General features: G+C 37.1%; 1 protein-coding gene across 1 annotated transcript in view; it reads right to left on the reverse strand.

Annotated features, from left to right (window-relative positions):
- The window catches only part of SEMA5A (semaphorin 5A), a 236,043-nt gene that overhangs the window by 201,993 nt on the left and 19,203 nt on the right, over positions 1–14,847 (reverse strand). Inside the window, exon 2 of the mRNA XM_086609066.1 lies at positions 12,377–12,476. Coding sequence (XP_086465192.1) covers positions 12,377–12,476 — 100 coding nt within the window. The remainder of the gene's footprint in view (positions 1–12,376; positions 12,477–14,847) is intronic.

Consider the following 14,847-nt stretch of genomic DNA (forward strand, 5'->3'; position numbering starts at 1 on the left):
AAACAAACTGTACTTAAAAAATGAATATTCTTTTTCAAAGCACATATCTCAGGAAAACAACCACTATCATGGCCAGCTTTATTTATGAACTCTGGAGTGCAGCTGTATGTATTTATTTATTGACTGGTACACATATGGTCTGCTTAAACTGTGGATGTACAGGAATTGGGTCACTAGTCTTTCCTAGGAATATTGCTAATGGGAGTTACTCAAATTGCAAGAGGAAGGTTATTAAGCACAAGAATTCATGAGAAAGTAAAATAAAGACAGAATATTTATTATTAGTATAGATAAATCACCATGAATTAGTAAGTAAAATACTTGGGTTTGAGTCATGAAGAGACCTGAAGTGGATAAACAGCAAAAACAATGCACAAAGCTTCATCTACAAGTTACGTGCAAGTTGACTTGAAAGATTTTTAATGAAATACCAGGAAGCAATGTAGGTAGTCCTTCTAACCCATTTACACTCTCTCTGTAAAGACAAAACACACCTTCACATCTGCAAAATGTCTTGCTCAGAAATATTCAGCAGGGAACATAAATAATTAGTCTGCTCCTCGTCTCATTGCTTATAAGTTTCCACCAACCCTCATCGATTGTGCTGCTTTCACTCCAGATACTACAGTTAAAGATACCTACAACTTCCCTGTGGTTGCAAATCTTTTTTCCACTTATAGAAGCAGAACAACTTTTTTCTTCCAGAGAAACTGAACTGCATCCCCAGCAGGTATAAACTGTTTTCTTAACTCAGTGGTATCAGACTCACAGGAGTGGCACATAGATGTCCCATCTCACTCTACAAATAAATACAGTCTCTGTTGCAAATAAATGAGCAGACAGTCTGGTCTTCTAGTTTTGTGTCAATACTTAGCACAGTGTCATGGCAATCTCTATGTGTACTTCATCTTGATATCTACCGAAGATTTATCACTTACGTGGCATTTTAAGACAGATTATCAAATTATTGAGTTTTTTTTATGGTCTTTCATCCTGACATCATTTCAGCCTACTAAAAAGTAAGCTATTTGTAAAAATTCTAAATTGATAAATATATAAACACAGCATCATCGTGAAGAAAAAGAGAGAGTGAAAGTTTTGTGCATTTTTTTTTCCTAGAAAATGAGATTTGTGTCCTATGTAGTACAGTACAACACTTCTACCCATTCATATATCCAGTGTGGAATCAGAAATATTGATCCTATAAGTGTTAGGGAGACTAAAATGTCTATAATCATGTGAATGAGCCAAGAGCCAGAGCTAATTAGTGTACATTTTTCAACTTTCTGTGGCTGCCAATAACCAACTAAAACATTCTTTTCATCTTCAAAAAGCCAGCAGAAAGAAAATGGAATAAGAAGAAAAGCAATGTGCAATACATAGTAAAAGAATTACTCTTTATCAACATAGAGGCAAACTGGGCAAATGGACAGCACAGAGTGACTGTGACTACATAAATAATGATGGGACAAGTGGCAAATTAGCAGTCGGAGAGCAATCAGAACTATTCGACCTAAATGTGCCCACTTCAGAAAACTTGCACGACTACATTTAGCTCTATAAATACAATAGTTTAACACTCTAAGGCATGCATCTGTAGCATGGGAGAACTGATTCAAAGAAGACATATACGAGAAGAATATTAAAAAATATATATATATGAGCATGACAGTAAAAAAACTCACAGGACATACGATATTAATAAACTTGGCAGTCCAAAGAAAAAGTGAATGTCAATTTTCATGGCATGTGCAGAGCCATTACGCTGCTCATGAGATAGGTGGCAATACTTTTTTCAATACGTTATTGAGTTTATGCCCTGGATTGCAATTTTTCAATCTCTGTTTAGCTTTATTCAAGTGCATTTATGCTTTGAAAGCAACAAAAGATGTGAAATAAAAATGACCAAGTACATTTCAGCAGCATGGATGCAGAGCTCTTGCTGTGTAGGGCTGTCTCTTGTCCAAATATGGTGGTAATAAAAGCAAGACAAATACAACTTTACATGCTGGAATTAAACTGATTTGACACTGGTGGTAATTGGTAAATTTGTATCCATTTGGTGCTTAATGAATGAGGAAAGCAAATATGTCACATAAATCTGCAAACAGAAGGACATTGTAATGAGAAAAAAACACAACTCACTCTGAGATAAAGCAGCATCCTGTATTCTTTCAGATAACAGCAGGCAATAAGCATTTTGTTTTAGACTCACAGCACTGAACAACTTTTCTAGCTGAACTATGATAATTAAAACCTGTTAATCAAGAGCCTGTTCAGTGACAAAGACTTCCGCTGGTATCAGTGTGAAATGAATGGAGGACCACAAAAAGCATGCTTCAGTCACCTCCTTAATGACAATGTATTTCAATCTATTGCAGTGAATACATTCAGTACGACTACAGATAAAAATGTAAAATTAATCTTCTATATGTTCCTGAACAAGTCCATGTCAAAAATCAATTGAAAATCCATGAAGATTCAAAAGTAGAGCATGTTAGTGCTGGTTGTTAAGTCCAGCATTTTACCCTTTTCTTTGTGAAATGGCAAGCTATAAAACATGAATGCAACAACAATAAATACTGTTCCATTAAACACAGACATGAATCAGAAGAACATTAAAGTGGCACATACAACTTAGGAAAACGTACTTTAGATTAAGTTTTTGAAAAACTCATAAAATAGAAAAAAAAAAACCTAACCCACCCCAAGCCCTCATGTGCATTTACAATTGAAAGTCTGAATCAATAAATAGGGGTTGCAGCAAACTCAGAAATGTAAGGCATGACCAGACATGCTGCCAAATCTCCTGGAAATAAATCAGTAAAAGATTCCTTCCTGTGCACTTACTTCAAGAACTATTTCACGTGAAAGAAGAAAATTTTATTCAATTTACTGGAAGGAAAAAATATTAAGACTGAAAATGAAAAGTATAAGCTCTGTAAGAATCAACTATTAAGCAAGAAGTCATGATTCCACAATAAAGACGGGAAAGTTTTGTGTAAAAGCCAATTCTAGTTCTGAAGTGTAGTAAAATAAGCAATTGGAAATAAAACAACAACAACAAAAGAAATAAGAATAGGAGAAAAGGACATAATAAATACAAATAAAAAATTATGATGTAGAAAATTCATTTGGCTATATTAAGATATGATAGGAAAATATGTGAAAAAGCTACAGATGATACATTGGAACTAAAAGAAATCTAATCAAAGTGGTCTGGTTGAACTATTATATGAAAATGGTCAAATTACAATAATGAAAAGCAGGATGGTCAATAACTAGTTTTTTGTCTGCATTTTGCAGGAAATAGAAGTCTCAGTAAATGAGAATAATGAAATAAGTAGCTTACTGATAAATGCTAAAGATGTGAAAACAGCATATACACAGAGATAAATATTTTCAGGCTAGAAGGTCACACTAATTCAACCTAAAAATTATGGTAATTTTTGGTTTTCTTATTGCTCTTTTTTAATAATTTCAAAAATTACAGGATTCTTCAGGAATGAAAGACTAACTATGTTTTATTAAAATTCAAAAGGGCAAACAGGAAGACTGAGGTGATCGTAGGCTGACCAGAGAGAAACTGAGCTTAGCAAACAGAGTAAGAAAAACACTATTAGAGTCAACTGGGAAAGAATCCTATAATAAATGAAATTAATTCACTCAAAGATCCTGTAAAATCTGATTTCCTTCTCTAATGGTTGCTCCTCAGGATTAGCAAATCTTACTACATTCACTTTCCTGTCGCTCCACATACAGCCTCAGCAGCGACTAGAGATCCTAGAACATGGCACTCCTACACGGATGTCCAACAACAGCCAGGCATCACTTCTACATATTTCTTGCCATTGGCTTCTCCCGAAAAAGCAGAAAGGCATCAGTGGCTTGTCTCTGCAGCTCTGGAGCTCACTGTCCTCCTGAAGTCCCATCATGTCTTGTCATCTCAAACATGCATTACCATCTTCTCTTGGCTCCTGTTTCTCACACACAGCACTCAAGTTCCCCAGCTGGAGATGGCCTCATAGTATGTCACCTATGCACCTCTAATGCATGCAGAGGAAGACTTTTCTGAATAATTTGCTTTAGCCCAGACAAATTTGTGAGCTTACTTCACTATTTATTAAGTTGTTGGGTTCAACCTTATCCTGAAGTATCACCTCAACCAAAACATTAACCCTGTATTTCACAACTGTGGCTGATGAAATCTTTAATACTATTTAATGTTGCAAGGCATATCTCAAAGTACCTGCCCCCAGTTTTTACATTTTGCCAGATATGGCATACACTGTACAGTACCCATCAACATAAAAAGCCATGCATATCCTATGTGGTCTTCACACCATTTCATTGTTCAGCATATCAATCTTCTGTTTCTTTTCAAGATTAATTTGAAATTAAATTCAAATGCTTCTGTTATATCTCCTCCAAAAAAAAGCAATAATGGGAATGGGCTTAAATAAACAGAAATTTTAGACAGTTCACACCTTTTGTGGCCTGTTTTCCAACAGCAATCAACTTTGGCACATAAAGTTTACTTCAGCTGTTTGCGTATTTTTGGGGAGGAGGAGTGGGGGGAAAAGGTATAAAGTCTAAGGCAGCCAAAGTTTGGACTTTTTTTAAATTTTATTATTACATTAAGAAAAGAAATTGTAGCCAAAAAAAAAGGATCAAAAATTATGTAAGTGATCACATTAACGTTAAAGGTATACTTAAAGTAAGGAGATACTAAACTCAGTGGCCCACATTTTCAAAGATAGCCTTGAATTTCCCTCCTGTGATCGTGCTGAAGTCCTCTGATAGAGGTGTTGGTTTCCAGCAGAGCCCTTCCCTTCAGTGGAAGCTTGCTGTACATGGCAAATTCAGAAGCAGGATGCATACCAAGGCAAGCACATGTCAACACATCATCATATAAAACTCAATCTTGCTCCCATCAAATTTTGAGAGGCGAAGGTCATGTACACAGTATGCATCATTGCACTGTTAAATTTTCTGACTGTATGCTTGGAATGAGGACTGAGACCCACACACCTGCCCAGCATGTGAGCAGCCCTCTCACCAGATGGGTGCAGCCACTCACGCACTGCAGTAACTCATGCAAGGCACCAATGTTTCAGAGGTAGGGGACAGTCCTTCACAGACCTGACAGCTGCTTCAAGTGGTACCTCTCTAGGACTTCTTTTATATGATGGTTATCAGCCTCTGGCCAGCTGATAGCTCCTGTCCCTGCATTTCAGTGTCATAAAGGCACACGCAAGCAGGTACGTTCAGCAAGGACCAAACTGCTGCCAATGTAGGACAGAAACCATACGTTTGGACTAACATTCTTTGCAGAAGAAAAGAGCAGCTAACTGCCAGGAGGACGTAGTCTAACCAGGAACCAAGAGAAGGTGTAAATTGCTGTATTCTGCAGCAGGATATGTACTACTGCTAGCACAGATCAAGTATCTATACACTAAGTCATGACTTCCATTAAAGACAGATAACTTCAGAACTCCACTCATCTGATGTCATTTCTAAAGATGGCTTACACGGAAGTAGCAGTGTTCTCTGCCAAATAAGTTCCATTTACCCCTGCTATTTCACTTTCCATCTTATCCCGAGTCAGCTCCAGGGCTCCTCTGATGATCTTGTTAATTCCATTAATCAAAATGGCAAGACATTAAATCAGCACAAGAAACCAAGTAATTTTTGTAAAGTTAGTGAATTGACTAGTGTTACTCTGCAACCAGGCTATTACCAGAGCTGGTGTGAAGGAGGAGAAAACTGCATAGTGGAAAAAGGCTCGAGCACGAGAGGTACAAAGCATCAGCTTTTAAAAATATTTAGGAACACATTAGTGAGGTAGGAAACAGAAACAGTAAGGGGAGAAAGACCTTCCTCTTTCCGCAGCAGTAGGATTATAATTTCTTCTAGATTTATCATTCAACCATACCTTAGATTAGATTAGATCAATCAGTGGGAGGACAGACATTGATTACCCTGAACCAAGTGTTAAATGAACAATAAAACCCTGATGGATGTCCAAAGAATATAGCACTAATTCCTAGTGCCGGCACATTCTCCCTAATATGTAGCACTCAGAGCATCTCATTAACAAGAAACTCTCAGATTCTCCTGCTGGGAGCAGACAACAGCAAGAAGCAAACCTGTACAGTTATTTATTCCTTTATTAGAGATTCTTAAACCACTGTTAATGAATCCTTTAATTTGCCTTTCTGTTATTATGGCAAGCAGTGGTAATGGTTCAAATTAACGTTCCCAAACACACATCTAATTAAGTGAAAAGGCATATTGTTGCAGTCCTTCATCAGCAAGATAAGGAGTGACTGAGGCAATAAGCCACGTCAAAGCAAGTTATAATCCTCAAAGCAAGTTTAATTAACTTGCAGGAGAACATACAACAGAAACCCAGCATTATTAGGATGCTCTGTGTAAAAATAATGTAAGATATGTCTAAATATATATTATCCCATTTTAAAAAAGTTGAATAGCTTTTCAGACTCATTTCTGATAAATAAATATAATTTTAAAGTATAGCTGAACTAGCCTAACTTGAATTAAAAAAAAAATAAATTACCACATCTCAAAAAGGAACTCCAGCTAGGCTCATAATTTCCACCAGTTCATAATTTCAAGCACAAGAGGCTTGGGAGAGGAGGATTACTTCATTTTTCCTTTAAACAAACAAGTTTCTTCTGACATAATTCTTCTTGCATGGTCTGAATAAAATCATTAAGAAAATAAAAAAGTAAAAAGTTACTAAAAAAAAGAAGAGGAAAAAAGAATGGATTAAAAAGAAAATGTAACCAATTATTGTGAACCTACACATTTTTTCCCCTAACCTGCTGGTTTCAGACATGCTTCTAGCTGACTCATTTTACCAAAATGGCTGGAATACTTTTAACATTTTTTGACTTAGAAAAGCTAGAGCTGATAAGTGTTTAGTGCATTGTCAGGGAACAAGGAGAAAAAAAAGACAATGCGTAATTTTCCAGGGCAATTCAGACACTGCTGTATCTTTCCCCTGAGCTGGTCTTTTCCCCCCTCAATTGACCTTTCCAGGAGAGAAACACAGAAAACACTGCAGGACATATGGCAGAGCACTTCCACAAAGGAAAAGAAGTCAAGGTTGTTCCTGGGGAAATTCACGAATCTCCATGCTTACTGGCATTTCAAAATAGAGAATTCATTATCATATTTGATTAGATGCTAAGTCAGTCCACTAAATAACACATACAGAAATATTCATCTGAATATTTTATTGGGATTTATCAGAATAAGATAAACAACCAGTCTCTCATTTCCTTCAGCTTGCTGAGGAGCTAATGCCCTGAGAGTAATCCTTCGCTGATGCCACTTAATTTTAAAAGTAAATTCTGCCCTGCCATATGGGTTTTTTTTGAAGAAAACAAACGAATTCCCTAGAAGGTTTCAGATTGCAAGAGAACTCATTTATTTTTATCTGTCAGGTCAGACGTGATGTTAAGAACAATGCCTGAGGCAAATTTTAAAGATATAGTTTCATGGGAACATAGCTACGTTGCCCTGTGTCAAAAGCCAATAGTCTTCATAACGCACTAACCACAGTTTTACACCCATACTGAATTTTCTCTGTAGAGTGTTTTGCATTAATCTATTTTCTTTTTTTTCTGTTTTTCATAAAGGTATTATCTCATACAATTTAGCACATACCTATTAAGAAAAAAAGCTCCTTTTACATTAAATCTAGACCCAGTTGACATAACACTGAAAAACCTGTCACATTCTTCAAACACAAATTTTAAAAACCAACAGCCATAGTAAAAATCATTCCTCTTCCCTTAATTCAGCTTCATAAATTGAACCGTAATCTTCGCTTGTTTTCACTATGCACTTTGGGCAGTTTGATCAAAGTTGGGCAAGATAAATTTCTCCCTCTGCCCTTTCCCCTGTCTGTTCCCACCCCCTCCATCCCTCTCCCCCATTTCTCAAAGCCATCTAAATGAGTTTTTCTACACAGGCAATTTGTGCAAAAACGTCCCAGGCAAGCAGGGCAACTGTAGGTTGTTACTGAGACCCAGGCTAACTCATCAGTCACTTTAGAAGATATTCCTCTCCTTCTGAAGCCCTCATCAATAGTACACATCTATCTCCTTTTCCACAGCAGATTGACAGAAGACCAAGGAACAGTTTTAAAACAAAAGTATTACAACACTTACATGTCAGATCTATTATATGTTACTAAGCAGACCTGTTAAAATGGAAGGCCTTAATGATTGTCAGGTCACTCTGATACAAAGACAGGTGCAAATCTCATTAAACTTGGGAATTGTACTAGCACCTTTTACAATTAAAACAGGAGGTATAATTGACCCTATACTGTAGAGCAGAATTCAGAAAATAAAGCCTTTGCTACTAAAAGGCATTGGACTTCATGGCCTCAAACACGTACCAGTGTGACCTAAGAAATGAAGACACTCCCCACAGTTAAGGTACAGGATTTGTGAGGAATTTGAAAGACGGTAGTTACTTGTTTGTACTGCATTCAGAGAAACACGACTGCGCACTCTCTAGAAAGAAGCCAGCCAAAGCTGAAAACCAAGATTCATTGGGATCAGCAGCCTCTCTCCCTAATGGGAGTGGAGGGAGAGTGAAAGGCAGGGGTGGCTCCAAATCTTGGGCAACTCCATAGCACAAGGGAAATACAGTGCCAGGGTGGACTGGATGATTAAAGTGAAGGTGTGTGTTAGTATTGCAGTAGTAACATTCGTAGATCTCTGCAGATTGTGTAAGGAAACTGAAATAAGGCTAGGAGAGTCTGAATTAATCAACTCAAGACCTATAGGATAACTGGACTTTTTGCAGAATAAAATAAAACATCAACTAGAGACTTCTCACAAAGACTGGAAGGCAAGCTGTGGAAGCCAGAGTGGGGTGCAGATAAAGTTGTAAAAAAAAAAAAAAATCTGTTTTGGCACAGCAACTACAGAATGCCTGTAGACATCAGAAGACCACCTTTATTTCCCAAACTGGAAAGGTGAGGCTAATCTTAGCAATATAGGACTAGTAATTACCTTTCCAGTCATCGACTGCTATGACAAATACTATAGAATAATGTCTCTTTCATATATTTAGAGATCTCTATTTCAAAAATATTTCTGTTCTTGTTTTGTTTGCGCTGGTAAAATATGACAAATCTCATTGTTTCTTGACTAAATTACCCATGGCCAACTTAAACTGATTTGGTTTTCTGCCAATGCTACTGTGTGGTTTATGCAGCTATTTTCTTCCCTGCATGTACCTGCTGACGGATTCATGGGCAGGTGCTGTGCATATGCTCAGCCTTTGTTTTCCTGCACTACAGTTCCAAGCCTCTTCATTTGCCTTTTAGCAGCCCTTTCTTAGGTCTCTTTCTAATTTTGGTTATCCTTGTTTAAGCATAGATAATCAGAATAGAATAATACACACTATTGCAGCTTCAAGCCTCCTGAGGACCTCGTGCAACAATATCACTCTATAAGATACATCTTTCGAGGCATCATGGGATTGTATCTGCCTTTTTACATTGCTGCATGACATTGGCAGCTCCCAATGGGAATCCAGGCTGGATCCCAGCTGGGATCTTTGCTACCTTGCTTATTAAGACAAACAAGTCATGAACCTCTTTAGAGGCTGTAGAACTTCAAAAATGGCAAAAAATCACCCGCAATGAATATCACTGATGGAAAAGGAATTTGAGAATTTCCAATAGTGTCAAATTTTTACAACACAATTTTGTTTCGCTTCTTAGACAGAGAAATTTGGGGGAAGAGTTCACTAAATGCCACTAAGGTGAAAAAAATCAATTATAAACTTAATCTGAGACAGGACCCAGCTCCCAGCTGTGAAAATCATTCCTCTGGTTTAGAAGAACACCACCTTACTAAAGCAAAAACCTAGATGTGCAAGCATCATCTCCTGGTTTTGTTTGGATACTGGACAAGTAAATCATAATGAGAGTACTTCTCTTGGCAGTGTGAACAGAGTAGTCTAAGTTTATTTGTTGCTTTGCCACGTGCCATGTCACACATGTTAGAGGGCTACAAATTATCATTTTCACAACTGAACAGAAACTTTTAACTGTTTGGACCTTTCTGAAATCACATTGCACACAGTTTTTGGTACTGAAGTGTTAGTACTAGAAGATAATAAAAAAAAGTTGAAATATTCTAAGAGAAATAACTGTATATATAATTGAAATATCAAAAGATATTTCACTAAGGAAGAGGAATTAACAGTGCATTCTCTTCACTGTCTTTATGAGAGCACATTTGTGGCTTAGGACAGAAAAGGAATTCTACTAACGGCTGTTCAGATATGTGAATCCTGTGAGGCAGATGTGAATGAAACTTGTATTAAAATGTTATCCACCGGCTATAGCACAAGTATGGTAATATTAATGCTCCATTCAAACGGCCCTGGCTGAAAGGTAACTACAAACAGTGTGGGGGAAAAAAAAAAAAAAAAAAATCACTGCAGCCAGTTGAGACTACGAAAGGCTGTAAACACCACTGCTGCAAACGAGCAGAAAACTCAACATCGTATTCACAGTGAGTGGATTCATTCTACACGGCAGCAGGGACTACATGAATAATCAGTAAGATCAACACTTGCATTTTTGGGACTATAGTGCCCTGACAACTGGTTGCTGTCTCTGAATCTATGATTCCAGGACATAAAAAAACTTCCACCATACACTCTGGCACAATGCTTCAGGAAGAGAAAAACGTGCAGTGAAAAGGATGTACTAATAGCAATACTAGTACAATTAGAGAAACCCACTGGCAAGTGCAGTCATTCTAAAGTGAGGTCTCCACGGTCAAACACAGCAGCACTGTGGAAAAGCTTAGAATTCAGAACGGAAATACAGAATGAGAGGAAACATCCAACAAATTCTATGAATGCATAACAGCCAGCTATATTGGACTTCGGAAAACAGAGATTTCTGTTGTGATTTGAAAAACACTGAATATTTTTAATTTTGCAATTTTAGCCAGAACAAGAAATATGAAGCTCTGAAGCAGCATTAACTTAGAAAGAAACCAAATGAATCCTTTTGCTTTTACTGTATTGAGTCTTTTGCAAAAGGCAGAATTGGCATTTTTTTCATAGTCACTGACCATTCAACAAAACCATCCAAAGCTTATCCCACAGTGATTCAAAAGACTTCATCAAAAGCACAAGTTCAAACGAGCATATTCTTTGCTGAGATTTGGAGCACAGATGACCAGTAAGGAGGTAAAAAAGTGAAGAAGGAAAAAAAAAACAACATTTTTTTCATCAGTTATTGAGATCTATACAGTGTGCATCGATCCAATACACAATTCCATGGGACTGAGGAGAGGTTCATACAGCTCTGACTTATTCTGTCTGTCTTAACAGAACAGCTCCAGTCGACAGCCTCATGCCTCATTTCACTTGGCAGCTTACAGAATAGAAAAAACAACATGAGTGCACAGGACATCCCACTTCAGGTGGGCCAGGGATATCTCTCTCTCTCTCTTCACACTGAGAAAGTTTTGTCTGTGTAGATAAGCAACTTCCATTGGCAGACAAAAAAAATTTCTCACAGTGCATTTTCTGACTCTGTGTTTTGAACCTCATTTTCAACTAAGAAACAAATTGGGAAACAGAAGTATATTCCAATGCTAAATCTAATAGAAAAATGAAGTGACTAGAACTGTGTTAATTCAAGAGCAAAATATATTCAGAAGGCAGATTAAAATAATAAGTTTAGATGGTTATAATTTTTTGCCATCCGAAATGTTTTACTATGGTTCATGTGCTAAGAGGAGAAAAAAATGGTTTTCAAGGACTGTCACTGCTTCAACATTGACACCTAAGACAGTGTCACTGTTGATCACAGCTTGCGAAGTACTGTCCCACTGTGTAAAAATTACAGTTATCACTGACTTTACCACTAAGTCTGCAGTCTTTAACAGATTGTTCCTGGCATTGTACTGAATAATTATTAAAATCATCCAAGCACAAAGAGCCATATTGTGTAGCCAAATTTTGGATCATCATAAGTTTTATACTATGGCAACTTTTGTCACATTGTCATACAGCATCTGCCTGTTCTACTGTATGCATCCAAAGTTTGAGAGTATTCCAGGATAGTCCTCTTAAAAATGAGAATTGTGTAAGCTATTAGGATCCTTGATATCAGGAAGTCCATCTTTTAACTTTGATCAGGAATAAGAAAAACAAATACACACAATGTTCAGTTTAGTGGGTCTGGAAGGCAGAGGAGTCACATGAGAGTAAGCTGATGTCAGAGTTTGGCTCAATATTACTTATCAATAAAGAACAAAACCCAGTCTGATGCAACATGAAAAGAAAACAGATTTCTCACCTTGCTCCAGCAATAAGCTCTTTTTGTCCTGGGTCAAATGTTAACTGTGAGAAGTCCACAGCATCTTCTGCTCTGAACACACGTAACCAAGGGGCAATTTCTAAAAACAATCAAGAAACACAACTGTTACAGACAATGCCATAGTTGAAGAACATCAGGTAGCCAAAATTATACTTCGACATACTGTGAGGCTGCAAGTTTTCTCAGTATGGTCCTCTAAGGAAACATAGGAAACTTTTACCATCATACCACGTAATTTACACTATAGGCCTGTAAAATATATAGAGCAGTTACCCACTACATGCTTGAATGAAGTATTTAAATTTTGATTTAATTTATAAGCCAGATGTGTTTTCCCTCCTTAGGTAAGGCAGAAAACACCACAGTACAGATGTAACTCACTGATGCATGCTCAAGTGATGTCAGATTAATTTTCCATGCATTAGAAGCAGCTGAGGTCTAGGGGTTTGGATTTTAGCTTTGTTCTTAAAAAAAGTATCCAATAAAGTAGAAAACAATGACAAAAACAAGTAAATTTGACTTTTCCTCATTTTCACAATAAAAAGGTTGAGACATGAGGGATGAAATAGTGAAAATGCTTGACGTTCAGGTGAACTTCTTAGTTTTTTGACCTCGGACCAACTTAGTGCTACCTAAAACAGGATAGACAAGTGGGTGAGTTGCTGAAAAACAGCAAGGAGCATTACTTGTATTTAGAACATGAATTCATTCTTACTTTTAAAGTTAAACACACATAAATAAGTGCACATCAAATCCTGATAACAGAGGATCCACACAACAGTGTAGCTATATGAACACAAGCGAAGTTCTGGGAACGCAGCATGATTTCTTTTTTTTTTTTATTCCCCACACACAGACACGCAAAATACATAAAATTGCTCTACAGATATAAATAGTTCTTTTTAAAAAGTGTAGTTGTACAAGAGTCTCATCCTCTAGAGTTTCTCTCCCAATTCTCTGGATATTGAAGCATTTTTCTTACTCATTTTTCTTTAATGTCACCAAGAAGTGGTAAAGAACATACGTGAAAGGTGAAGAGGGCTATGTATGTATGGTACAACCGGCTCTGGAACTGTCTATTTGAAGACTGTAGATGTGAAACAGTTAATAAAAAGACCAAAGGTGAGCACATGGCCATGACCATTTAGAATACAGAGCCAACACTGACCCCCCTGAGAGTGCCGTTGCAGTGTAATTTTTGATACTGGTATCACCAGTTGCAGCTCAGGTTGCCAACACGTATTCTAAGCTCCTTTCTTCACTCATGACCATATTTTTCCTTTTGTAAATGTCTGAGTTGAAATAATCCATGTCTGGTGCCTGTTACAGGATGATTTGTTCCTAATTTAAATATTAAAGTTTCAGCACAAGTAGGTCATCCATTCCTAAGGAGAGGGCCCAGGAGAAAAATGTTATTCTGTGTCAAAATGTGTTCAGCCATTGCAGAGAACCATTAAACCGTGCAGAAGCTGTAGCATCATATAGTTTGGAAAAACAGATGGAACCATGCAGTAGAATCACTTGGGTGTCAGAAAACGAACTTCTGCATTTTTAATGACAGCCTGTATGCATCTGGGCTATTTCAGGCCTGTAATGTCAGTTTGCACATGTTCTGCAGAAACTGTAGCTAAATTCACTGTTCATTCCATCTGCACTGGATAGGTTCTCAAATCAGGGTCTGAATATTGGGTGGGAAAGGGGATGGGGCCACATATTAGGTAACTATGATTACAGCTGTCATCAGCTGCAGATGCTGTGGATAAACCTAGCAGGATTCTGTAGGAGAAAAAAAAAAAATATACACACATATATATGTTGTAGGTCTGTGTAGCCTTATACATACTTATTTCTCTATTTATATTTATATATATAAGGCTACACAGGCAAGCACAAAAGAGGCATTTTTTAACATTTTGTACATGATTTTACAACCTTAATTTCTTAGTCATGCATTTTGTATGAAACAATCAATTGCAAAGTTTTAAAAAGTAGAGAAATTATGTAGGACATGAAGATGAGGAAATTCAGATGCAAGTCTTGAAGGATATCACTTCCTAGAGAAAAAGTCCAAAACAAATAAAAGAAAAATGAAGCTAAATAAAACTATGTTTATTGTTTTATCAGCCAATGTATCTAAAATCTCCATAAATTCCCTTAGACATTTCCCACCACACGGACACAGATCATGAACATGGTCTTCACAGAAAAAGCACAAACATACACACACGCCCGCAATCAGAAACAGCTCTTAGTTCTGAGAGATTCAGAAAGGCTACTTTTCCCTGTATCAAGCACCATGACTGGGACAGAAATGGATGCAAAACCATTTTATAAAGCAGCAGAAATTCAGACAAAATTATAATACTGATGAATAACTGATAGAACCACAGAACAAATATGCTGTGGAAAAATCAGGGCTTTAAAGGCAGAATAGAGTACTCAGGCCAGGA

This window comes from Tauraco erythrolophus, chromosome 3 (genome assembly GCF_009769465.1).
Source record: "Tauraco erythrolophus isolate bTauEry1 chromosome 3, bTauEry1.pri, whole genome shotgun sequence".
NCBI classification, from domain to species: Eukaryota; Metazoa; Chordata; class Aves; order Musophagiformes; family Musophagidae; genus Tauraco; species Tauraco erythrolophus.